At 51.3% G+C, this 25,919-nt stretch overlaps 4 protein-coding genes and 3 pseudogenes across 5 annotated transcripts; 4 read left to right on the forward strand and 3 right to left on the reverse strand.

Annotated features, from left to right (window-relative positions):
* Window positions 1-208: 208 nt before the first annotated feature.
* On the reverse strand, window positions 209-2,425 carry LOC127754600 (cytochrome P450 CYP94D108-like; annotated as a pseudogene).
* A 755-nt stretch (window positions 2,426-3,180) lies between these two features.
* Window positions 3,181-4,852, reverse strand: LOC127754019 (phosphoglycerate mutase-like protein 4). Of its 2 annotated transcripts, none has more exons than XM_052279473.1 (6): window positions 4,590-4,852; window positions 4,368-4,418; window positions 4,140-4,250; window positions 3,929-4,060; window positions 3,755-3,830; window positions 3,181-3,524 (listed from the first exon to the last, which is right to left on the reverse strand). In XM_052279473.1, the coding sequence occupies exons 1-6, from the start codon at window positions 4,698-4,700 to the stop codon at window positions 3,331-3,333; spliced, it is 675 nt and encodes a 224-aa protein (XP_052135433.1). In that variant the 5' UTR covers window positions 4,701-4,852; the 3' UTR covers window positions 3,181-3,330. The 2 variants fall into 2 exon arrangements, with proteins under 2 accessions (XP_052135433.1, XP_052135434.1); XM_052279474.1 differs by having other exon boundaries at window positions 3,796-3,830; window positions 4,590-4,850.
* Window positions 4,853-5,561: 709 nt separating this feature from the next.
* Window positions 5,562-8,675, forward strand: LOC127754601 (F-box/kelch-repeat protein At5g26960-like; annotated as a pseudogene).
* A 3,852-nt stretch (window positions 8,676-12,527) lies between these two features.
* Window positions 12,528-13,918, forward strand: LOC127754066 (probable carboxylesterase 17). Its single transcript, XM_052279529.1, has one exon. The coding sequence runs from the start codon at window positions 12,588-12,590 to the stop codon at window positions 13,656-13,658; it is 1,071 nt and encodes a 356-aa protein (XP_052135489.1). The 5' UTR covers window positions 12,528-12,587; the 3' UTR covers window positions 13,659-13,918.
* Window positions 13,919-16,163: 2,245 nt separating this feature from the next.
* On the forward strand, window positions 16,164-17,394 carry LOC127753966 (probable carboxylesterase 17; annotated as a pseudogene).
* Window positions 17,395-17,446: 52 nt separating this feature from the next.
* Window positions 17,447-18,055, forward strand: LOC127754602 (NAC domain-containing protein 90-like). Its single transcript, XM_052280173.1, has one exon. The coding sequence runs from the start codon at window positions 17,447-17,449 to the stop codon at window positions 18,053-18,055; it is 609 nt and encodes a 202-aa protein (XP_052136133.1).
* Window positions 18,056-18,097: 42 nt separating this feature from the next.
* Window positions 18,098-21,258, reverse strand: LOC127753967 (uncharacterized). The gene is made up of 5 exons (XM_052279416.1): window positions 21,021-21,258; window positions 20,831-20,926; window positions 19,428-19,531; window positions 19,183-19,319; window positions 18,098-18,386 (listed from the first exon to the last, which is right to left on the reverse strand). The coding sequence occupies exons 1-5, from the start codon at window positions 21,078-21,080 to the stop codon at window positions 18,304-18,306; spliced, it is 480 nt and encodes a 159-aa protein (XP_052135376.1). The 5' UTR covers window positions 21,081-21,258; the 3' UTR covers window positions 18,098-18,303.
* Between the last annotated feature and the right edge of the window lie 4,661 nt (window positions 21,259-25,919).

Genomic DNA, 25,919 nt, shown 5'->3' on the forward strand with positions numbered 1-25,919 from the left:
GGCTGTAACCTAAAAATAGTTTTCAAGGGATGCACTGTAAGAGTATTAAAAAAACAATTACTACACACAAGTACACAAGTACTATTTCTGTTTTCATCCACCAAAACAAGCGTTCATCTTTCAACAACAGTGTTCAAGTAAGAAACACAACGATAAGATAGTTCTCCTGTTAATTCAGTGGCAATTAGAATCACCAATTCACCATCCCCTAAACACATTCACCCTTTCTCCTTATCTTCACAGGTAAGCCACCCTTCATCCTCAGCGATATAGAGAACACATGCTCCGGCGAGCCCCCGCCGGCGACCTCCTTGACGACGTCGACCACCAACTCCTCAAGCACGTTAGCAACTATGGACTTCATCTGCACGTACGCCATCTCCTTCCCGAGGCACATCCTCGGCCCCGCGTGGAACACCGTGAACCGGAACGGGCTCGCCGGCTGGAACGCGCCGTCGTCGCCGAGCCATCGCTCCGGCCTGTACTCCATGCAGTCCTCGCCCCATATGGCGGCGAGCCTCCCCATGGCGTACGCGCTGTAGTTCACGAACCAGCCGGCGCGGACGAACGTGCCGTCGGGGAGTGTGTCGTCCGCCGCGCACGACTGCGGGTCGGTCGGCACCGGCGGGTACAGCCGCATCGACTCCGTGAGCGCGGCGTGGAGGTAGTGCATCTCCCGGAGCGCGTCGAACCCGAATGGCTCGCCGGGGCGCGTGCCGGTCGCCTTCCTCACCGCGGACCTCGTCGGCGATCCGCGCCACGACGTCGGGCCGGGATGACAACAGCCAGAAGAACCACGTCAGCCCCGACGACGTCGTCTCACGGCCGGCGACGAGGAAGCTGAGGACGATGTCGCGGAGGACCTCGTCTCTGTACTCGTCGCTCGCCACGAACCTTGACAAGACGTCGTCTCTGTCTTTCACGGACGCGCTCTGGCGCCGGGCGCGGACAATGTCCATGGCGAAGGCATGGACGTCGGCGATGGCTTTCTTCAGGCGGCGCTCGGTGCCGATGTTGAGCCACTTCTTGATCTTCCAGGAGACCTCGATGGGGTCCATGAAGCGGCCGATGACGAGGTCCAGCGCCTCGCCGAAGTTGTGCATGAACTCCGACTTGGCCTCCTCCAGGACCCCGCCGTCGGCGAGGCAGCCGCGGGTCATGCCCGAACGCCACCATACAGATGGTGTCGAACCCGAATCGCTGGAGCACGTCCTGCAAGTCGAGGACGACGGCATCACCACCGACACCATTACCGGCAGCGCGGCGGAGCAGCGGGAGCAGGCGGTTGTCGACCTCGGCCTGCACGACGTCGACGACGAACTTGCGCAGGGAGCGCTTGCTGAACTCGTAGCTGGCGTTCTTGCGCTGCCAGAGCCACTGCTCGCCGTCGGAGTTGAAGAGGCCATGGCCGAGGAAATCCTCGAGCATGCCAATGGCGTGCTGGCCCTTGGGATAGTTTGCGAAGTTGGTGCGCAGGATGTGCTCGACGTCGGTCGGGTTGCCGGTGACGATGCCGCTCCGCATCCCGGGGATCCACAATCCAATCCTCATCTCCGGGCTGCCGGCGATGAGCTCCGTCGACCAATCAAGGAAGCGGTGGCTGTTCCTGACGAAGGCCGGGAGGTGGCCGAGCAGCGGGTGTGCCTTGAGGCCATGGGTGGTGGGCTTCTTCTCGGCTAGGGTTCTTGTGAGGTGGTAGGACATGTACAGTATCAGAGGCAGGATGAGGAGCATGGAATAGGCGTAGAACTCCATTTCAACTGACTGAATTAATTGCTACTTTCGCTGTTGGTTGACATATATGGACATGCATTTGCTACTGCTTTTATATGTTGAGCTATCTGCCTATCTGCGCTTCAGAGTTCAGAGATGTTGAACTGTTTAATTGAAAGTCCTACTCTGAGATGAATGCTAAAATATTGTGAACTGTACTAAAGAGTGTGTAAGGCCATGGATTGGCACATGTATGCCAAATTGTTTGTTCTTGTTGCCCAAGATAGGGACTTGCGTTGCGGACTTCAAAAGACCAACTCGAAGATCAATTATTTAATCCAATGGAGGTTAATTGAGAAATGTTTGAGTAGGAAGCTTCGGACGATATGGACATGTATCTATAGAGCGGGGAGTGGGAGAGACCTTGGTCAATAGTCTATAGCAACTCTATTGATTTCATTTTCTGCTAGTACAGTAGTACTATGCTGCCGTACCGACAAATTTATATTTGTCCTGCAAAAGAGAAAGATAATCGGATGGTTTGATCATGTCTGAATTCACGAAATGGCCCAAGAATAGTAGACCAGACGGTTGCTTGGTCGTAGAGTGGAGCTGAGGGGGTGCCTAACAACCCGGTTTAAAATATTTTTTATCTATACTTCATATATTTCCATCCTATTTGCACCCTCAGTCCAAACTTAAATACTTGCATCAGCCTTAACTCGATCCAAATTAAAGTAAAACAAAGGAGTGATACCCTTTTATTTTGTACTAACTCCGCCACTTCATTTCGTACTAACTCCGTTTAGTGGCGGAGCTTAGTGAAGGTTATCCTGGGTGGTGAACCCCAGCTCATTAAGCAGCTAATTCTGTTTAGGCGCACACATGCAGGAGAATGTTTTTTGAAACTCATGCCGATATGCGGCTGTGACATCACATATTCAGGGTATTAAGACATCCAAATTAGCAATAAAAGCATTTGGTACTTCGGCCCTTATCAGTATTCTTTCTCATGTCTGCATTCCTGCTGTTTTTTACTTCAGCCCCTATCAATTTTCTTTCTCTTACTTCTCTGGTAAATAAATATCCCATGTTCTGTTCTAATTAAGCTTGAAATTTTTTCAAGGACTTTTAGTTTTATGAATGATCCCACAATCGGAGTTAATGCTTCGGTCCTTGCCTGGGTTGGATTCTGAACGTGATTGTTTTTTTTTCACTAACTGAGGTGCTTGACTAATCCCCAGATCAAAGCCACAAGCAAATCGAATAATCATATACAAGGGACCGTGTTTCTATTGTCATACTTTGGAAACCAAAAGTTTGGTTGATTATCATCTAGCAGAGCAGGAGGTTATAGTCACACGAATGCGTGACTATTTAACTAGTACTAAATATGAAAAGTCCAGTAGCTAGTTTCAATCAAGCAATTGCAATTTGTGAATTCGTGAGTTATGCGATGTGACTCAGTTAGCACGAAAGTTCTACAATCGTCAAATTGAGAGAAAAGAGAGACAAACAGATAACAGTTCATGCCCGGATTCATGAAATGGCCCAAGAAGCCGGTTGGTTGGTTGGTTGGAGGCACTACGTAGAGGCCTCATCGCCACCAAATGCATTCTACGGGAAGTCGTCTTCGTTGAGATGGGCGACATCTCCAAACCTCTCGAGAATCCAATGGCCGGTGGTGCCAGAAATGTTGAAGACGCAGATCGAAGTGTTTGGGATTCTTCTGCGAACTGAGCTGGTTGGATCGGCGTGTCTGCAGAGTTCCTCGATGCTCGCTCCATGGGAGACCACAATCACTCGCTCCCCTGCCAATGCAGCATACATAATAACTTCATTTTCTGTGTATTATGAGCAACTGCTTGAATGACTCGGCATAAGAATGTGCAGGTGCATTCTGAATTTTCTTTGCACCGCTAGCTTTCACTTTACTAATAGCATGCTTACCAGATTTGAAATAGCTAACTCAACAAGCAAATTTCACTATTCTGTCAACCATACCAAAACTTCGGACTGAGAATATTACAGTACTGCCTACCCTTGTACTTCCCAGCTATTGTGTTCAAGTACGAAACATACCGCTCAGATAGTTGGTCAAGGCTCTCCCCGCCACCCTGTCAAAACAGAAAATTGTTCGAAACACATCTACTAATGTTAGGCCAATCATTATCAAGCCTAAGAAGTTGGTGAGAAAATTAAGGATGAAAGTTACAGGGATTTCTTGGCTTCTGTCTTCAGATGAGAAAGCCTTGTAAGCGTCAGGCTTGCTTCTGACGGCATCATCAAACTTCAAACCATGGAGATCTCCCATGTGCCTTTCTCTCAGTGCAGGACTCAACACCAGCTGAAAGCAAATCAAATGAGAAACATAGCAAGTTTACCACTGGAAAATGGAAGCTTCAGCATATAATGCATTTACTTACGTTGGACACATTGCAAGCTGTAGCTATAGTTTGAGCCGTTTCGGCAGCACGCTTCAGATCAGAGGAGTACACGGCAACTGGCTTAGCTTCTTTAGCCAACCGACGAGCAACCTTAGACGTTAGCACCAATTCCAAGTTCAGGTTTTTCGATAATGGAATTCCCAAGTTCAGACAAAACCCCAAAGTACAATCCTGTTTCATTATTTGAAATGTATTGGTAAAGCTCACCATAACAGCTTGCTGTCTGCCAGCCTCATTCAACTCTATATCCATTTGTCCCTGTTAAAATTGTTCTGATGATCTGTCAACTCGAGAAAATTGATGGAATGACGACGAGGGGACTGAAGAGCTATTGACTGAAGAAGGCCATCAACCAAGTATAATTCTCAAGAAAAATTGAAAAGGACAAGTTATTGGTGACAGGAACAAAGGGAAGACAAGACCGCCGACCTGAATGATGCACAAGGCGTTCGCCGATGTCTCCCCATGGCGCACCACCACAACCTCGGCGAAGTCCTCGCCATGCGACGACACAGGAGGAGGAATCGTCCGCTCGCTCATTGAGTCATTGTGGTTGGTACTGGCATCTGCAATCTGCCAGGCTGCTACGGACTACAGAGAGGAGAATATATGTATCTGAAGGAGGCTGCAGCTAGTTGAGTTTGCAGGTGATTTGCAGCTTCCCGGAAACCACACACGTGATGCTTTCTTTTTTTGAACGAATCATGTGATGCTTTCTGATGCCACTTGGTCTTACATTCTTCTATTCTTTGCACTCGTGTTAACCATAATCGTTGTCCTTTTTTCCTTGGCACAATTGACTGCCAATCTGGTCTGACTTTGGTGATTTGCATCCATCAACTTTGATGATGGCCATTAACCACCAGCTCAGGACAATGCACTTTACCGTTTACTGGTGCGCTCTATGTCCCTTCCCTTTCCATAAACCATAAAGCACTAACTTGTCTTGTGTATTTGCATGTTCAACTTTAGGGCATGAAAAAAAACGGAGTGCGAATTGCTGAATGGCTCACATTGGAACTTTGGAAGCTACTACCTTTGTGTGCTAGATGGTGAATCGTTTGTACTGTACCGTCTGTAGGTCAGGTTGATCTGCCTATAAAGTCTTGTGTATGAGCTCTTCACGTGTTTGGTCAAGCCAAACATTTCAGATGGGGAACTAAAATATGATCAGATAAATTTGTTTGGTCTATTAAAACTATTTTTAGATGAAATCAGATGGCTGTAAAGTAAAGTACACTGTTATTCCTCCAGGCCAACGCTGATCTAACCAATTCAAAACGCTCAAATTTTAAACCCAAACCTTCGAATTTCAAAGCAAAGCAACGGCTCCACCACCGTCGCCGTTGCTGCGCCCCGCACAAGGTGGGGGGCACGAGCCCAGCCGCCCAACGACTTCCCCTCCACTCCACCTCCCACGATTCCCCATGCCCAATCACAACCCACCGCACGCAGCAGCAGCTGCCCGCCTGAGCTGAGCTCCCAATCCGGCAATCTGCCATGCCCGCCGCCGAGAGCTGCCACTCCCGCAGCCTCTCGTGGCTCGTCAAGTCCTGCATCCCCGCCGACCCCGCCCGCCACATCTCCGTCCCCGTTCTTTGCCCCACCCCGCAACCGCCGCCTCCCTCGTCGCCGCCGGCACCCCCAATCTCCACCCTCCCCGACGACCTCCTCCTCGAATGCCTCGCCCGCGTCCCCCGCGCCTCCCTCCCTCCGCTCCCCGCCGTCTCCCGCCGCTTCGCCACGCTCCTCGCCTCCGACGCCTTCCTCCACCTCCGCCGCGCCCACGCCCACCTCCGCCCCTCCCTCCTCGCCCTCTCCGTCTCCGACAACGGTTGCGTCCCGCAGGCGCTGCTCCGGTTTGAATCCTCCGTGCCCGTGCTCGAGGTCGCCCCGCTGCCGTTGCCCCCGACCCTGCTGCATTGCGGCGGCTCTGTGTTCGCGCATGCCCGCGCGGTCGTGCTGGGACGGGATGTCTTCCTCATCGGCCGCGGGGCGACGCTGCGCGTCGACGCGCTCACCGGCGCCGCCCGCGCGTGCGCACCCACGCTCTTCCCGCGGAAGAAGTTCGCCGCGGCCGCCGTGGGTGATCGGATCTACGTCGCCGGCGGATCCGCGCGCACCGCGGCGGTCGAGGAGTACGACCCGGAGGTCGACGCGTGGCGCGTGGTCGGCGAGGCCCCGCGGCGGAGGTACGGGTGCGCCGGCGCGAGTGCGGGAGGCGTGTTCTACGTCGCCGGGGGCGTCGCGGTGTCCGGCGAGGGCGCGCGGGCGCTCGAGGCGCACGTGTGCGCCGGGTCGGTGGACGCGCTGCACGTCGCGTCCGGCACCTGGGCGCGCCCCCGTGCGCTCCCCGGCGGCGGCTGCGTCGTGGGGGCGTGCGGCGTCGGTGACCACCTGTACGTAGTAGCCAGCCACGCGGTGGAGCTCTCCTTCTGGAGGTGGTCCGGCGCCACCGGCCGTGGCGGTGACGGCAGAGGCTGGGGCGGGTGGGTGGCGCTCGAGGCGCCGCCGATGCCGAGGGGGTCGGTGGGGCTCAGCATGGCGGTGCGCGTGGCGATGGCTGGCCTAGGAACCAACAGGGTGGCGGCCGTGGTGAGCGCCGCGGCCGTGAGGGGTCACAATGCCGGCGGCGGCGCGTTGGAAGGGATGGTGCTGGTTTACGACATCGCCGGCGGCAAGTGGAGCCGCGCGCCGGACCTGCCGCCCGGGTTCCGCCGCGCCGCGTGCGCCGGCGTCGAGTGCTGAGAATGTTGGTAGATGTGGTCCCCGTAGTTCAGTGAGATTCGTACTATTTGGTGGATGGACAGCTTGGTGCAATGTCAAGTAACATGGCGCCATCGTGGGATTGTTTGTTGAACAGCAACTTGATTGGATGCCACAAAATTTCTCCAGTTGTTATTTAGCATAGGCATTTTCGCAGTTGGATTCGATTCGAGTACATTTCTTGCGAAAATTATCAGAAGCAAACTAGTATACGAGTGATTGTTCGATTGATAGCGATTGCAATTCATTTTCTGAAGCATTTTTCTAGAGGATATCAGCACGCGGGGGCTGTGGGGGACTGTTGACTGTGGTCACGGAGAAGTAGACATTTTTATTGTTGTCTACTTCTCCGTGGTTTGGTGCGATTCCAAGCCCAACAACCTACTGTCGACTAGTGTCCCGCAAGTACTTGTGTTTACATTCATTTGCGATAAATTTATGGTATTGTTCAATGTTGCAATGTGGTCCTCTTTCAATTGCTTGTGTGCTCTGCATGATTCGTGATGATCACTAGTTTTCTTTCCCACGTGATTGCACGGTGAGCAAGAACAAATCGACTGTTTAGTGCTTACTACTGTAATGTAACACAGTAATTCTGAAACTCGTATGATTCGTCGACTTCCTAGTTCACCATCAATCCTTTACTCACACTGCTACGGGGCGTACACACTCTGGCCATTGAAATTCAGAATCAATTCAGATTAACTTCTTCTTCTGCGCGTCCTCCATTTACTACCAGCTCCGCCTTAAATTTTGTCACGCCATTTTCAACTCATACGCCGCACGCATCGCAGCTCGTTCGTGCCACTATCCAGCTGCAAGCTCCACTTCACTGCAGCCGCAGTCTCCATCTATCCCATTTGATTTGCCCACGCTGCTGCTACGAATGCACGCGTCCATCTCCTTCGCCCTCGCGCCCGCATCTTCGCCCGACGCCGCCTCCTTCGCGCCCGCCGCAGCGGACGTCGGCGGCGCTGTGTGCCTCGGCTACGGCATCGCCATCGCCGTCGGCGTCCTCGTCTTCATCTCCACCGTCATGCTCGCCTCCTACATCTGCGTTCGGGCCAAGGCTGGAGCAGCTGCCGTGCTCCTCGCCGACGACGACGACGGCGGCGCCCCGGCAGCGTCCGCCGTCGTGGTGCTAGGCCTCGACGGCCCGGCCATCGACGCGCTCTACCCCAAGTTCCTACACGTCGGCGTCGGTGACGACGACGACGCGTGCGCGGGGGCGCAGTGCGCCATCTGCCTCGGGGAGTTCGTAGCCGGCGACGCGCTCCGGCGAGGTCCCGGCTGCGGGCACCGGTTCCACGCGGAGTGCGCGGAGCGGTGGCTGCGGGTGAGCGCCACCTGCCCGGTGTGCCGTGACTCGCCGCTGCCGTCGCCGATGGCCACGCCGCTCGCGGAGGCCGTGCCCCTCGCCGCGCACGCTCGATGACACAGGTTCACATGTCACATATGTTACTGTGCTCTGTAGACAATTTTTGCTCTCTCGAATTTTCTTTGCTTCATTCGAAGCGTGATTGATGTACTCCATACATTTCAATACACTCACTCGCATAGTACTACTCCAGAGTCCATATAGCTTTTCTGACACTGGAAGCTTTGGGAAATAGATTAGGGTAAGTGATTAGTGATAGATGGAGTATTACATTTTTCATAGCACAGATCATCAGGACGATGTCTGCGGAACAAGCAAAGCTAGCGTGGGGTCGTTTTCATCAGGCAACGGACAATACAATACGTGCATCTTATTACGTGTGCACGTTAACTCGGGAGTGGATTCTAATCACTCGAGGGATATCCCTTATGTATATTTTTCTTCTAAATTTGATACAAATAGTTGTACGGTGATATCTATCGATACACCAAAAATCAAATTCAAATTCAATCTACATATCGAGGAAAAAAAATGCATATGTGAATAGTATGCTACTATTTATAAGCTGAATTTGTTTTTTTATATCTCGACGTGTGAGATGAATTCAGACCTGAGATTTTGTGGAGTTGTATAGATATGTTGTATGAGTAGCATCAAATTTTTTCAGAATTTTTCATAACATGATTTTTAAGAAAATGAGGAAATATTCTCTCGACAAATCAAAATAGTTTCCCGTTAAGTCTCGCTCGTCCTAGCTGCAACCAAGGTTTCCCAAACCACCGAGACCGGGGTTACCGTGCCCCGGCGGTAAGCACGGTTACCGCACGGTAACCGTGAAAAACCGTACAAAACCGTATAAAATTTATCAAAAATTCAAATTAATTTTTAAATTTATTTGAATTTAAGGAGGTTACCGCGGTATTTATATTACCGTACCCCGACGGTAAGTGGAACCCTGGCTGCAACGCATGTGGAGTTATCATCAGGCAACACTGCACATTATCACAAGGTGGGCTCGACCGATTCATGGGCCAGTGCATGGGCCTGGCCTAGACATGATATTTTGGAAAAAGTACACCGAAGGTCCCTCAACTTGTCATCGAGTTACAAAATCGACCCCCAAACGCAAAACTGATATCCGGCGTATCTTAACTAATCAAAACTGGTCACAATAGTTTCTTCGGTGGTTTTGGCTCTGGTTTTGTTCTACGTGACTGCTGAGTCAGCGTGGGCCCCACATGTCAGTGTGTCCACGACATCACTCACTCTTTTTCCCATCTCTCCTGATCCTCTCTTCTCCCTTACTCGGTTACTCTCTCTCATTCTTCTTTGGATAGGTCGGCCCATGGGCGCAAGGTGGGAGAGAGAGAGGGCGGTCGGCGGTGGCCGGCGATGGCCAACGCGGGAGAAGGCGAGAAGGAGGGTGGCCGGTGGCGGCCGATGCTAGGGCGGCGGCGGCCGACGATGGCCGACGCGCAAGAAGGGGAGACGACGGCTCCTCCTACTGCCACAATGGCGCAGTCCATTCCTCCCTCCTCGCCGAGGCCTTCGCCTCCGATTTCCTCCGCTCCCTCCTCCGCCGCATCCTCTCGTCCGCCTCCTCACCTTCCTCCCTCCATCCACCTTCCCGCACCGGCCCTCCCCCGTGCAGACCGGCTTCCCGATCTCCCTTGCTGACCTCGTCGTCAAGAACCATGATCGTCTCCTCCTCAACAAGCCCAGGTGACATCGCCCGATGACGGCCACAGCCCCGCCATCTCCCACCACTACCCTCGTTGGCGTTGGGTCCTCCTCCTGCCTCCTCCCACGATGGAGACCGGCAGACGTCGCTGAGCTGCCAGATTTGCGCAGCCGCATCTTCGTCTCGACGATCCAGGAGGTGGAGTTGGAGACGGCGGCGACGCCCAAGTTGAGGTACACCGATTCCGTCTCCTCCCTTTGGACCGACGGTGACCTCCTCCACCTTGCCCTCCCAGTCGCGAGCGGGACGGCCGGCGAGGGGAGTGGGGAGTCCAACGGCGAGCGCGCACGGGGAGGGAGGAGGCGGGGAGGCCTCTTTCTCCACGCGGCCACTGCCTGTCGGCCCTATCCCTACCGCCCTCGCTCCTCCGCCGTCACCCTCCTCCACGCCTACAGCCTCTGCGCCACCGGCCTCCTCCCCAACCGGCCTGCTCCCGCGTCGCCTGTTGCTAGCCGCCGGACCTTCTCCTCTCCCTCCTTGCCCCGGCGACCTCCTCACGACCTGTCGGCCGGCCTGCTAGAGAAGAAAAGTGAGATAGAGAGAGAGAGGAGGAAGGGAAAGGAGAGAGGGTGATATGTGGCATCCTGATAGGAGAGGCCCACGTGGGTCCCATGGTGATTCAACCACCACGTCGTATAAAAACAGGGTCAAAACCACTGAAGGACCTAAAGTGAACGGTTTTAAAAGTTGATAGATGTCATATATCTGGTTTTTGTGGTTGGGAGATGATATTTGTAACTCGATGATAAGTTGAGGGACATCCGGTGTACTTTTTCCTGATATTTTACGTGTGACGAAAGCGGCCGGTCTGATTGGTGGAGAAACTAATTAGGGAGTACAATGACACTAGTGATTAGACGTGTTTATAAAGTGATATTAATACGTTTTGCTGATCTAGAAGATATATTAAGAAAAAAGCAGAGGAGAACAAGTATACGTGACTATTGGCGAAACAACTTGTGTTATACTACCTCCATTTTTAATTATCTCCATTTTTAATAAATAATGACATTGACTTTTTCTTATATATTTGACTATTCGTTTTATTAAAAAAATTTACGTAATTATAATTTATTTTGTTATGAGTTGTTTTATCACTCATAGTACTTTAAGTGTGATTTATATCTTATATATTTGCATAAAATTTTTGAATAAGACGAATGGTCAAACATGTGAGAAAAAATCAACGACATTATCTATTAAAAAACGGAGGGAGTATATTATTCTCTTTAACTACAAAAGTACAAGTGCACGTGCGTTGCATGCTTCTAGCTCAGCTTTACAGATTTTATTAAGTAGAGATCTCTTCTACCTGTTTGACCGATAACACAAAAGACATGTCTATGGCTCTGTTATTATCTCCAAGTTCCAGCCCCTCTCCCTCGTTTTTCACGCGCACGTTTTTCAAACTGGTAAACGGTGCGTTTTTTCAAAAAAATTTATATGAAAGTTGCTTAAAAAAATCAAATTAATCCATTTTTGAAAAAAAATAGCTAATACTTAATTAATTATGTAATAACGCGTGCTTCGTTTTACGTGCTGTCGTTTATATAATAACTTCTTATTTTCTCCGTCTCAAAATAAATATAACTGTGTGCTATATAGTTACATTTATCTTAGAAATTTTGTAATTTTCAAAGCCACTTCTCTTAAATTTTGGAGTTTACTTCCGCACGCCAGCTCGCCAGTTGGCAGAGATAATAAACGTGGTCTGGTCCTATTTCGAACAAATCTTAAACTAACGACACTGCACTACACGCTTGATCCGAAAGTTGACCTTAAGCACCTAATTAATTCATTAATTAGTCGGATAAGGCCTAAGAACAGTTTAATAATATAGCCAACGGCTGGCTTAATAGCCAATTCATATATTAGATATTTATAAACATATACTATATAATTAATATCTAGTCTCACATGTCATACACACATACATCTTGGAGTCCGTACTATAACTGTCTATAAATCTGCAGCCCGCTACTATAACTGTCTGTTTTATCTTCTAGAAATCTGTTTATAGATGATTTATAGTCTGCTAGTCTATATGCTGTAAGCATTTCTAGTAAAGTATGTTAGAAAAATCATTCTTTGATTCTATCCCATTATTTAATTAGTTCCTGGACTTTGTGTATTATACTACTCCAGCACGTTAGCCGATATTAATCATATCCCTGTTCCAACATCCAACGATGTAGCTCGCTGACCTTTAAATAGGCGGTTGAGGTCTTCTTTTTTTTTTAAAAAAAACAATGATACAGATCATTGGGTCTATTTAGAGTTATAAAAAGCGCAACTGGTTGGTAGCCAGCTTTTAAAAATATGAAAAATCCGTGTTTTTCAACTTTTGTTTTCTAGTTTATTTTTTAATTTTACAACTACAACTTCTTCAATTTAAATAAAAAACCGGACCGTTTGAGAGAGCTTCTGATTTTGAAAGAAGAAGCTGCATCAGCTATAACCTCCCCAATCAAGCCCAATATATATGATCCGGCTTTCGAGAGAAAGCCAAGATAGCAAGATAGTCCACGGCTGAAATAGCGAAATGCCCTCCACAACCACGGCGCCGGAGACCGATCCTAGCAAGACCGTCGTCGAGGAGGTCACCGGCTGGCTCCGCCTCTACTCCGATGGCACAGTCGAGCGGCTGACACCACCGGGCGCGGAGCCCTTCACCGTCATCGTCCCGCCCTACACCGAGCCGCGCAATGGCGTCACCGTGCACGACGTCACCACGGCCAGGGGTGTAGACGTCCGCCTCTACCTCCCGGCCGAGCCGCCGGCAGCCGCGCCCCGGCCACGGCGGCGTCGTCCTCTCCTCCTTCACTTCCATGGTGGTGGGTTCTGTCTATCGCGTCCGTCGTGGGCGCTCTACCACAACTTCTACGCCCCGCTTGCTGCCGAGCTCGATGTCGCCGGCATCGTCTCCGTCTTCCTCCCACTCGCGCCGGAGTACCGCCTCCCTGCCGCCATTGACGCTGGCCATGCCGCGCTTCTCTGGCTGCGGGACGTCGCTTGCGGCGATGAAGGAAACCTTAATCCGGCGGTGGAACGCCTACGTGACGAGGCCGACTTCTCGCGCGTGTTCCTCATCGGCGACAGCTCCGGCGGCAACCTCGTGCACCTCGTCGCGGCACACGCGGCGGCGAAGGATGACGGCGCGGGGGCTGATCTCCACGCGGTGAGGCTCGCCGGCGGGGTACTTCTCAATCCGGGCTTCGCTCGTGAGGAGAAGAGCCGGTCGGAGCTCGAGAACCCGCCGAGCTTGTTCCTGACGGAGGAGATGGTGGACAAGCTCCTGGCGCTCGGTGTACCATTGGGGATGAACAAGGACAGCCCGTACACGTCGCCGTCGCTGGTGGCGGAGGCCGTGGCGCGCTTGCATATGCCGCCGATGCTGCTGGTGGTGGCGGAGAAGGACTTGCTCCATGACCCCCAGGTGGAGTACGGCGAGGCCATGGCGCGCGTCGGGAAGACGGTGGAGACGGTGGTAAGCCGGGGCGCGGTGGCGCACGTCTTCTATCTCAACTTCTTCGCCGTGGAGTCCGATCCCCTCACGGCGGAGCGGACAAGGGAGCTCATCGACACCATCAAGACATTTATCGACAGATACTGATTCTCCCTAAATCCTAATAGCAATTTGCAATGAAGATCATGCATGCATGTCCTGTGAGATAATTGGCATGTGCAGGGTGCAGCTATCTTTTAGCCATGCACTGGTCCATCTCCATCCGTGCATGGATGTATGTTGTGTTCAGTTTCTGCATGTTTGTTACACCTAGTTTGATCGGTTTGGTGAATGTTTTCTAGTTGGGTTCAAACTTCCCTGTTAAATTTCCTGCGTGAATAAAATAGAGCATACTCAGTATGCATGAGCATATTGGCATCCAATTACATGCAGCGTTTTTCCCGATTACACCGAAGACTGCACATATACCACCATATTCACAAGTGTGGCCCTCAACTTACATTCAAATTAGAGAATGAGACCAATGCCATATCCTTGGCCCCATAAATTCCTATCGACAACACACTGGGGTAGTCGGGTGTGTAATATTCATGGACACTAGGATTAGATGCACATTTTATTCGACTGGTAAATCACATATTTCACCGCAAGAATACGATTGCTTAACAATATAGTTTTTTTTCTACTAATAAAGAAACCATTCTTATCGTTCTTAATGGTTCAAAAGATATCTTATCATTCTTTTGGAAGCCATTAAGTATGTGGTTCCAATAGTAACATATTGATATTACTGACACACAAAAACATTTTTTTTCATATACTATGATGGTTTTTAAACCCTTATATGATAACCCTTTGTATAGTTACATGTTAGTGTGCACCGAACTACACGTACTAGTTGTGTGTTTACATGAAAAAAACTTCGTGGGGGTGGAAATAAAGAAACCCTAAGATATCTTATAGTATTTGTTGGTTGCTTGATATTTTCAAACGCTATATATCACTTTTAAATGATCCATATACTACTCTAAGGTTCGAATATATAGCCAGGAAGTAATCATAACCCAACAAGTCTCTCTAGTTCTAAAAATAAATACAAGTATTGTCTCTCAGGCCTACCTCACAAGCATCCACCACCTCATCGCACTCTAATGGCCTCTCAAAAAATATGACACTAGATAACTCTCCTATAGAGAAATATTTTTATCTCTTAAGGAAATATCCTCTCATTTTTACATGACATCTAAACAGTTACAAAAAAATATAATAAGAAAATTAAATTATTCATATGCGATATATATCATTTCATAAACATGCATGATTATTCATTTGACCTATAAAATCTGAAAAAGAAAGAACAAATATGACATGAATCAACGAGGGGAAATCGCACATCAAAGTATGAAAAAAAGAATGAAGTGCATGGCTGGTCTCTAAACTTGTGTGGGTGGGTCATTTAGGTGATTAGGTCCCTAAACTCCAAAAATACATTTTTAGGTCCCTTAACTTGTCATAGGTGTAATATAGCTCCAAACAAGTTCTAACCCGCTTCATGCGCTGATATGGCATTGCTATGGTGGCACCTACGTGTCAATGGAATCCACATATCAAGCATATATAAAAAATAAATTTAAAACCATATTTTCTCCTCTTAAGTAGATAGAAAAAAAGATAAAAAAAATCTAAGGTAGAGAGGATAGAATATGTTTTTTATTTTTTTTCCTATATGACTGACACATGGGTCCGACTAACATGTAGTCACTACCGTGGCATGCCACATCAGCGCATAGAACAAGTTAAAGCTTGTTTGGAACTATATAACACCTAAGATAAGTTTGGGATCCAAAAATGCATCTTAAGAGACCTAGATGACACACCCGCATGGCCGCATAAGTTTTAGAAACCGCTCGAGCAGTTCTCTCTATGAAAAACTATCTCCTCCTCTCACACCGTGCCATATCCCGAACATCCCTCGATCGAATGACAGCTAACTCACTGAAAAACTGCGGCATTGGCGATGTGGTTTCGCTGCTTGGTCATCACTGCTCCGTCGTCGGCTTGCCGGGAAAGGACTCCGTGTTAGTGATATTTGAAGGGCAATTTGATCTATCCAACGGCTATTGTTAGTCAACTGCATGGGATTTAGGGAATTGCAGTTGACTGACTTTAGCAAATACGAACTGAAACTCCAACGAAGAAGCAAATTAACTTAATTAATAAGTTGAGCAGCCTGTAGGCCTGTAGTTGGTTTTGGACATGGACATTCCAACCACATTACTATATATCAACATATAAGTTATTGGAGCAAAATAGTAATCCTCCATTCCAGAGAGATTTGATAGGACACACCATTTTATCGGAAGTGTTAGGTGCGAAGAAGGCCACCATTTTCTGTCGATCGAGCTTTATTAAAGCTAGACCGAGACGAAACGACTCACCAAGACTAGGTGAAAGACTCAAATTAACATACTACAACAAATTAAAGACGACTTGAGCCAATCAACGATGGCGTCAAGCCAGCGCGTCCACACGACGTACGTATGCGCGCAGAGTTTGCAAGGCCAGGTCATCCATGCTCGCCGTGAATCCGTGCTGCGTCTATAAAACACAAACGCAGCATAGCCTGTTCATTTCACATTTTCACTGCTACGTACTCGATCATCTGGCCAGCTGCTGCCATGGCAACATTGCCGCAAATGGCCGCGACCAAGGAGCGTCAAGAGGCGGCTAACCCGACCACGACGACCAGGACGCTGGTCGAGTCCGTCACCAACTGGATCCGCGTCTACTCCGACGGCTCCGTCGACCGCCTCGGCCCGCCGGAAGCCGCCGCGTTCATGGTCCTCGTCCCGCCGTACGACGACCCACGCGACGGGGTCACCGTCCACGACGTCGCCACGGACCATGGCGTCGACGTCCGCCTGTACCTGACGACGACGGCGCCGGCCAGGCGCCGCCCTGTTCTCGTTCATTTCCACGGCGGCGGCTTCTGCTTGTCCCACGCCGCGTGGTCGCTCTACCACCGCTTCTACGCCCGCCTCGCCGTGGACCTCGACGTCGCGGGCATCGTCTCCGTCGTCCTCCCGCTCGCGCCGGAGCACCGCCTACCCGCCGCCATCGACGCCGGACACGCCGCGCTGCTCTGGCTCCGTGACGTCGCGTCCGGGGGCAGCGACACCATCGCACATCCTGCGGTCGAACGCCTTTGCGGCGCCGCCGACTTCTCACGCGTGTTCCTCATCGGCGACAGCGCGGGCGGCGTCCTCGTGCACAACGTGGCGGCACGCGCCGGCGAGGCTGGGGCCGAGGCGCTCGACCCGATACGCCTCGCCGGTGGTGTCCAGCTCCACCCGGGCTTCATCTTGCCGGAGAAGAGCCCGTCGGAGCTGGAGAACCCGCCCACCCCGTTCATGACGCAGGAGACGGTGGACAAGTTCGTCGTGCTCGCGTTGCCGGTAGGCACCACCCGTACACGTCTCCGGCGGCGGCGGTGACGGCGGCGGAGGGCGCCCAGCTGCCGCCAATGCTGGTGATGGTCGCGGAGGAGGACATGCTCCGGGACGCGCAGACGGAGTACGGCGAGGCCATGGCGCGCGCGGGCAAGGCGGTGGAGACGGTGGTCAGCCGCGGCCGCGGGATCGGCCACGTGTTCTACCTCAACTGGTTCGCCGTGGAGTCCGACCCCGTCGCGGCGGCGCGGGCGCGGGAGCTCGTCGACGCCGTCAAGAGCTTCGTCGATAGCCACTGAAACAATGCTCTTCTTTCCCCGACCGATTCCAAGTTTGTACCGGTGTCTGCTTGTACATCTGAATTTGTGTCGAAATCCTGTACCTGTCACGTACTACTCCTACATCACGATGGCTCTGTATTTTTAAACAACTTTCCCGCCAATACGTGTCTTCGTCTCTCCGATCCGCTTACGAAATTTCGATTTGATGGAGCAATACGTCGAGAAGATGCTCACTTTAGGCTTTCGTTTCAACCCGTCTGCAGAGGATCTCATCACCTTCTACCTGCCACGGCTGATCGCCGGCAAGCCGACGAAAGACACCGAGAAGTTCATCTGCCGCGCCGATGTTTACGGCAGCGAGCCCAGTGACCTCGCCGGAAAGTTCGCGCCGGTGCCCAGGTGCGAGAAAGGTGGCAGGCTCTTCTTCACTAGCTGCAAGCGGCAGGAGGGGAGTAGCACCAGGAAAGAGCGAACCGCGGGGGATGGCACCTGGGTGAGGCAGAACAGCAAGGGGGTGAAGAACAAGGCAGGGGTCAAGGTCGGCGAGACGCAGAACTTCCGTTTCAAGAAGGACGGGAGCTACACCGACTGGCTGATGGAGGAGCACCACTGCTGCCGGCAGCAAGCCGTCGCCGGCGACGAGGAGCCCGTCATCTGCCGTATGTATGTGTCGCCGAGGGCGCCTCCGGATTCCGCGGCGCGCCAGGAATCCGCTGCTTTTGTGCAGCAGCAGCCGGCGCTGCAGGTTTCCGAGCCGCCGTGCGACAAGAAGAAGAGAGATGATGTGGCAGAAGAAGCCCCTGCCGCAGCTTAGGCGTCATCAGAACAGAATATATGATTTGAACTTTTTTTGCCAAATGTATGTGCATTTCCAGTGGGATAAAGAATCTAACCAAAACAGAGACTAAAAACATGCGGGTGATGCTTTTTCAGTGACCATTACAAAATTATTTCGAGAGCAATACAGGTGCAAAGTTGAGGACAGACTTCCTGCTATCTGAACTGGGGTGTTGTCACACATACAATGAACTCTCCCTGAGTAGCAACCCAGACAGAACTAGCCTATAGATCAGGCATCCCAATTCCAGCCTTGGCATCATAGGTTTTCTCCAGCACATGCTCAATTGGTGTATCCTTTGGGCCAGCTGCATGTATGAAACAAAATGGCCAAATTTAGTTTCCCCACAAAAAAGGAAAATATACACTACATCATATGCAGATTAATATATTGACAGGAGTAGAACGCAATTGCTTGCATGTCAATTACATATTAGTCATTCGATAATAGATAGCCAAAATACAAAGGCAAACACATTTAACATTTTGACTCCAGGTATGTAAAGGTCATGGACAGATCAGAGTCATGATTTTTTTTTTTTCAGTTTGTATTATTACTCAACTGTTATTATCGTTCCAATGCAGAACAATTACAAAACAAACAATAGTACCACAAGCCAAACATCATAAGAAACATCTACTGTAGTAAACTGGTAATTACGCATGAGTTACAGTACCAAAGATTATTATAAGCAATTGATGCTTTCCTTTATTACTCCCTCCGTTTCATAGTCACTTTGACTTTTTTTTCTAGTTAAACTTCTTTAAGTTTGACTAAGTTTATAGAAAAATGTATCAACGTCTACCACACCAAATTAGTTTCATTAAATATAATTTTGAATATATTTTGATGATATGTTTGTTTTGTGTTGAAAATGATGCATATTTTTCTATAAATTTGGTCAAACTTAAAAAGTTTGACTACAAAAAAAATGTCAAAACGATTTATAATATGAAACGGTGGGAGCAAAATTTATTACTATTGTGATCTCAGTTGAATATCAAATTGGCACAGCTTAATTTTATGATCCAGGAAAGGAACAGCATAGACACCAAAAAAGTATATGCACTTGAAAGGGAACCATGCAATGAACAGAGACATACGTGATGTAGGTCTTGGCTTTCTTCGCTCCTTCAAAATTTCTGGCCTGGGTATCACAGCACCAGATGCATTCATTCCTCTAGCAAACCTGACTTTGGTCCCATCTTCCAAATACTTGTATCCAATCTTACATGGTTTCCTGTTGCCAACATTCCGTGGATAAATTTACCTTTTACCAGTAAAATGCAGTAGAAATGGGAGAATAAGATTCTGTCTAGATGACAAGATGGATGGTTAAGTATCATACCCAGTGACTGGATCAAGTACTTGAACATTTGAAACATGAAGTGGAGCTTCAATTGAGAAAATCCCACCTGTATGTCCTTCTCCTTGCTTAATATGTTTCTTAACCTGAAATGACATTAAGGTACAATTATTAGTATGCAAACTCTTATGTACAAGAGAGAACACTCACATACATAAGAATAGGACAATGTTGTTAGTCGTTAGTTGTTACTGATTGCATCTGCCCAGTGGTCAAAAAGAAAAATGTACTAGTAACATGTAACAACAAACATGTGAAGATTTTAGAAGGACAAGAGTTTCCCATTCTTCTATGGCATCCATTAAAATCAATTCCTCATGATCCATCTGGGTACTGGAAGCACTAATTCAGTATTTACTCCTCTGTTATGGCATACAAATCACACATACACACATGATATGATCCAAAAGAGATAGAGCGTTTAGCAGTATGCAGTACATAGAACACAAGGATCCAGCAGGCATCTACAAATTCTGATTATTCTATGCTCTGGTAGATGATAAATTATTTGACCACTGCTTTTGTTGGATCATGCTTAGCTAATTGATGAGCTTAGGTACGATAAAATGCACAAGTATCCAATTCTTCTTGATAAAAACTCTCTTCATATTATGCTATCCTTGTGCCACGATGGATGTATGGTCTGTGGAATAGTATTATGTTATGAGTATTTACAACAGTCATAAACTATGTTTGCAGCTCCTACCACTAATCTGAAGTCTGAACTCAGGACTTGGGAGTTTCGACAATAAACCGAGTGCTCTATGCTCGGTTACATACTGCAAGTCCATCTGACAGATAAAGCGTTATACACTCATTTATCTCATTAAATGAAGCGTTTGTGCCTCTGTTCTAAATTTTCAATGGTTTGGGCTACAACCTTTTATCCCAAAAGAAAAAAAAATGCAGTCGTTTTCAGAAAATTTTCAGAAAACCTTGAAATCTTTTTTTGAAACAACCCGCACAAGATAGTGCGACGTTTCTATTGATAAATAAGCGAAAATTTTCAGAAAACCTTGAAATCTTTTTTTGAAACAACCCGCACAAGATAGTGCGACGTTTCTATTGATAAAGAAGGAAAAAAATACAAGCCTATAGTCCTGAGAGACTATAGTCAGGAAAAAGAAAATAATCAACCACACCACGCGTCTACGTCTGATCCTACTGCTTAAAACAAAGCAGCACACAACACCCCAAAGGAATAGGACTTCTAAACGACGCCTCCAAGAAGGAAAACGACGCTAAAAGCGCCGCCGCCGTCCGTCATAGGTAACCAGGACGAGGGAAAACCTTGAAATCTTTCAACTAATCAACCCAAAACTGACGCAGTATTAGACAATTTCTGGAGGAGGATGCATTACAGCATTAGTACAGCAATAACCTACCAAATTCTTTCCCTCGACGATGACACGGTTCTGCGACCGGATGACCCGCTTGATGAGCCCGCTCTCCCCCTTGTCCTTGCCTCTTATAATCATCACCTGGAATGGAAGCAAACAAAGAGAGATTGGAGATTTCGCGAGGATACGGAGAGGACGAAGAGGAATACGAGGGATTGAGGGAAAGAGATTTTACGTTGTCACCGCGGAGGATCTTCCAGTGCCTGATGAGCTTCTCGGCAGCCTTCCACCCCATCTCTCTCGCCTAGATCCCTCCTCTCTTCCCCGCCCGCGGCTCGCTCTTGGGTTCCCCCTCCGCGGCCAGTAGCCTCAAGCCTTGGTTGCGGCGGAGATGGGGATGGCGGCGGCGGCGAGGGAGGCGGCGCGAGCGGCGAGCGAGATGCTGGAAGAGTGACAGATCAAAGTGGGCCGAGAAGAATGGTACGGGATTTTAACTGGGCCGTTTACTTCCAAAGATAAAAGGAATAAGTTCCCCGGAGGTTCCTCAACTTAACAGCGAGATTATTTCAGGTCCCTCAACCACAAAACCAGAAATGTTCGCCCCTAAACTCATTTAAACTGTTCACCGGAGGTCCCCTAGCAGTATACATTGGTGGTTTCGCTGATGTGGCATCCTAGTCAGCAACAAAAATAAAAAAAATACGTGGGACCCACATGCCAGCCGCCCTCTCCTCGTTTCCTCTCCTCTTCTCTTCTCTCTCTTCTCTCTTCTCTTCTTCGGTGAGGGGAGGCCGGCGGTGAGCGGCAAAAGAGCGCGGCAGGCGGGTGGCGCGGAGCAGGCGGGCAGATGCGGGCGCGGCAGCGCGCGGGGAGCACGGGAGCGACGGCGGGTGAGCGTGGGAGCGGAGCAGTGGCGGTTGAGCGCGACGGCGGGTGAGTGTGGGAGCGGGCGCCGAGTGCACGGGAGCGAAGCAGTGGGCAGCGGGTGGAGCGACGGTGGGCGAGTGTGGGAGTGGAGTGGCAGCGGTCGAGCGCGGCGACGGGCGCCGGGAGCGCGGGAGCAGAGCGGCGGCGTCAGGCGAGAGCAGCAGTGGTCGGCGGGTGCCGGGCTGAGCGGTTTGGGAGGGAGGGGAAGGCGGCCGGCGAGCCCGTCCGAGCTCGCCCGGCCTGCACGCGAGCCCGCCCCGCCGTAGCTTAGTGTGCTGGTGGAGGTGTGCCGCCCATTTCTCTTGCCCACGCACAGCTGTCGTGGTGGCCGGCGGTGGCTGCGAGGAGGTCGGCGCCGGCAGAGAGGAAGGTGATTGGGATGCCGGCGATCGCTCGGAGAGGGAGGAGGCGGGCGTCGCACCGCTCCTCTTCCCCGTCGACGCGCCACACACGCCACTGCTCTCCTCTCTCCTGCCACCACGCCGCGCGCTCTCCCCTCGTCAAGCTCGCCGTCGTACCGACCACCACCTCTCCACGTCTCCCGCCGCCTGCTGTCGCGCTCGCTCGCCGTCGTCCCGCTAGCAAGGTCGAGGCCGCGGCGGCGCGTAGAGCAGCCGACGCGGGGAGAGGCGACTAGCTGCGCCGGTGTTAGATGGGGGAGAGGATGACCGAGAGAGGGGCGGAGCGGCCAGCGGTGGAGGGCCGAGGCGACGGCGGCGTCTCTCCGGCTGCTGCTGCCCAAGCGGAGTAGGGGGCGAGCGCCACAGCTGTCACGCCCCGAACTAATCCCGAGCAGAACTAGCCCGTGACGCTCCAAATTAATCTGTTAATCGATACCAGTCCCAGGAAACAGTGCTGGTATCACAGGAAGACAGAATATCACAGCAACAGATGTCTCTTTATTATAGAGTAGGAGTACAGTCATGTTGGGCTGCGGACAGATCCCGAGCTCACAACTGCATTACAAAAGGGAAGCGGAAGCCAAGACTTGGACCAAACATCATAGGCGCGACTTGGGAACTAGGCCGAAACCCTAAAACTCATCGTATCCGGCTTGCTCCTGGAAGAACTACTCGTCAGCGGGATCCGCTTCATCTTCTTCAGCAACTGGGGGGGATTATTTATATAGAGCAAGGGTGAGTACGGGAGTACTCAGCAAGCCATGGGAAATAAGTGTTTAATGCAGGCTTCAAGGAAAGGCTGTTGTTTTTGCAATTGATTTTATTTGAACCTTTTTCTGAAACAACTAAGTGAGTGCTTCTCAAACGACACGGATGAGACAATGCGTCTCGTCCGATCGGAGTATGTGCAATGTATCAGTCTTTTGAATTGTTCAAGATTGGCACCCGGCCAACAACTTTCAAACGGCCACCCGGGCCTGGCTGATCCCATCAGCCGCAGATTTTCCAAACATCAAACCCATTCCACAACAGCAATTTCACAAGGCAGTAGTCAAACAAAACTACGCTAGGAATCACCTCACATCCGCCCATGACCGTGGGCACGGCTGTTCGAACAGTTTAATAACCTTTGCAGAGGGGGTACACTTTACCCACACGACATTACTAACCCGGATCATCCAGCCCGTGCAGAACAGCCACGACTAGAGACCTTAAGGATTTCATGACAAGGCATTTCGAAAGCCGACACAGGTTCACCATATGCCAACGAGAGGGGTTCCAGACCAACACCAGATTAGGTCCTAGACCATACTGTGCCAGGAAGCCCAGGGGTCCTCCCCGACACCACTCCGGCGAATCCACATGTCTCTTGGCATCAAGGCTCCCCTGGTTAGCTAATTACTCAGCCAGGAGTGTCCCATTCCACCCATGTGGTCGTACTTGTCTTATGTTCGGATGAAATTCTAAGGAAACGGTCCTTAAGTGCAAGAGCGGGAAACCGTACACCCGGTACGTTCCCCGGTCCGCGATTTTGGAAATTCATTTAGTTCGCAAGCACCGACCCAGGTGTCGGGTTTTCCAAGTCTTTTGTAAAACCCAAGTTTTACCCAAGATGTTTCTCAAATTTTAAGTTTGAAGGCGACCGTCGATACCCGTGCAGAGTGCACGATTATCGAGGCGCAACTAGGTGGTTACAAGGGAACATGGTATAACAATTACAATGGAAGGATCAGATGCAACAAGTTAGGTAGGCACACCGGTCTGCCTTGCAGACGGTGCAAACAAATTAAGTGCAATCCTATTAATGCATAATATTTTGCAAGCAACATAATTAAGTTCATATATAGGCTCAAGATGTTCAAGGGTGGCTTGCCTTGCTCGATATCTGGAGCTTGATCCTCGAAATCCTCGCACTGCGGGTCTTCGGGCTCCGGAACTACACGCGAAACGGAACAACTCAACAAACGGCGAAAATAAAGCCCTATTATTGACCTCTAAGAGTGCCATTAGATAGATCTCGAGATTTGAAGAATTTTGGAAGTTGAACGGAGTCAAACGGACTTACGGTTGGGAAGATATTGAATTTCTAATATTATTGGATTTTTGGTCTAAAGGAAAAGGATTTATTTAAATCCTTTTTTGAAAAAGAAAAGAAAAGAAAAGAAGGAGGGGGGGAATTAGACTTCGCGGGCGGCTTGAGCGCGGCCCGAGAGGGGTTGGCGCGGCCCAGCCTTGCTATTGGGCCGGCCGGCCTGAGGGGCGGCCCAAGGGGGCTCGCGGGGTGGGGAGGAGAGAGGGAGCCGGTGGACCGGGTCCACCTTGCGTGGTCCCGGGTGGGACCCGCTTGTCAGCGACTCGGCTCACCGTGAGCGAGGTGCAAGCGGCGCGTGCTAGGGTTCGGGGAGAGAGGCGCGGTGCACGCGCGCGGTTCGCGGAGGACGCGGATGCGGCGGGCCCACGCGCAGCCTCACGGCTCACGGTGGACCGCACGCGCGAGCGGGGCCGGAGGGAGCGGCTGACCGGGGTCGGCTCGACCGGTCTTGGCCGAGCTGGCGCCGACGTGGCGCCTACGTGGCTGCCACGTGGGCCGGCGGGAGGTAGACGATGACGTCGGCCGAAACGGACGGCGGACGATGGCGGCGAGCGGCGGAGCGAACCACGGCGATACAGGCGAAAGCGAGCACTCCGGGAGGTTGCACGGGACGAGAGGAGACGAGCCAACGGCTCGGATTCGCCGGGGGATGCTCGACGGCGGCGGATTGCGGCGGCGGCAACCGGCGGCGGGAGAAGGGGGAAACGGCGACGAGGTCACGAGGGGTCGATTCCCAGCGGTGAGAGCATCTACGCGGCTACGGGAATCCGTTGCTAGCGTCGGATTGGGCGGAAAACGGGGAAGATTGGGAGGGGAAAAGGAAGGGAGGGCGCCTGGGTTTATAGGGCGGCGATGTCGGTTTGGAAACCGACCTTGGGCGGTCCAGGCGCGAGCTGGCGCTCGGCGCTCGCGGCCAAAACGGCGACAGAGGAGGATGACGCCGGCGGTGAAGAGAAAAGGGGAAAAAGGAGGAGGGAAAAGGGGACTTGCCCCCTTGCCACTTCGGGAAAAAGGGGGAGGGAGAGAGGGCGACGCGGCAGAGGGGCGGAGGGCTCCGCCTCCGTCCCTTGGAGGCACGCGCGGGGAGTGGCGGGGCTGAATCGATGAAGATGGCGATGACGGCGGGGCGGCTTGGAGCGGAGCGGCGACACGGGCGGCAGGCGCGGGCAGGCGCGGCAGAGGCTGACGGCGGCGGTGATTGGCCGGTCGGCCACCACGGTGCGCGCGCGCGAGCGGCGCGGCGATTTGGGCGGCTTCGGCGGGAAAGGCAGCGAGAGCGGGAGGGAGGGCTCGGCTCGGCGCGGCTCGCACGCACGCGCGTGCAGCGCTCGGGCAGAGCGGTGGAGAGGGAGAGAGAGAGAGAGAGAGATAGAGAGAGAGAGCCGGGGAGGGAGGGGGAGATGGGCCGAGAGGGATTCGGCCCATCGAACCCTAGGGAGGCGAATTAGACTTTTGCGAAGGGATTTGAATTCGGGATTGAACTCGACGATAGATCGGGGATTTGAGATCAAAGATGGCACGGACACTAGACATCAAGCAAAGAAGCAGATTTCGCAATTAGGATTTTTAAGAGCTAGTTTTTCCCGCTAGGCGCCACGACGGAACGGGCGCTACAACAGCCGCCCCTGCCTGCTTCGCCCACCCGCCACCGCGCTCGCCTACCCCTGCCGCTCCTACCTGCTTCGGCTGCCGCCGCCGCTCTTGCCCACCGTCG

The sequence above is a fragment of the Oryza glaberrima genome, chromosome 11 (genome assembly GCF_000147395.1).
Source record: "Oryza glaberrima chromosome 11, OglaRS2, whole genome shotgun sequence".
In the NCBI taxonomy this organism is placed as follows: Eukaryota; Viridiplantae; Streptophyta; class Magnoliopsida; order Poales; family Poaceae; genus Oryza; species Oryza glaberrima.

What these genes read in the sequence shown, in the direction of transcription:
- LOC127754019 (XM_052279473.1), bottom strand. Translation starts at nt 4,700, where the DNA reads ATGAGCGAGCGGACGATTCCTCCTCCTGTGTCGTCGCATGGCGAGGAC. An exon ending in ACGCCTTGTGCATCATTCAG is followed by an intron (nt 4,419 to 4,589) that starts GTCGGCGGTCTT and finishes CAATTTTAACAG; the next exon opens with GGACAAATGGATATAGAGTT. An exon ending in AATAGCTGGGAAGTACAAGG is followed by an intron (nt 3,525 to 3,754) that starts GTAGGCAGTACT and finishes CTGCATTGGCAG; the next exon opens with GGGAGCGAGTGATTGTGGTC.
- LOC127754066 (XM_052279529.1), top strand. Translation starts at nt 12,588, where the DNA reads ATGCCCTCCACAACCACGGCGCCGGAGACCGATCCTAGCAAGACCGTC.
- LOC127754602 (XM_052280173.1), top strand. Translation starts at nt 17,447, where the DNA reads ATGGAGCAATACGTCGAGAAGATGCTCACTTTAGGCTTTCGTTTCAAC.
- LOC127753967 (XM_052279416.1), bottom strand. Translation starts at nt 21,080, where the DNA reads ATGGGGTGGAAGGCTGCCGAGAAGCTCATCAGGCACTGGAAGATCCTC. An exon ending in AGATCCTCCGCGGTGACAAC is followed by an intron (nt 20,927 to 21,020) that starts GTAAAATCTCTT and finishes CTTCCATTCCAG; the next exon opens with GTGATGATTATAAGAGGCAA. An exon ending in AAAGCCAAGACCTACATCAC is followed by an intron (nt 18,387 to 19,182) that starts GTATGTCTCTGT and finishes TCATACATGCAG; the next exon opens with CTGGCCCAAAGGATACACCA.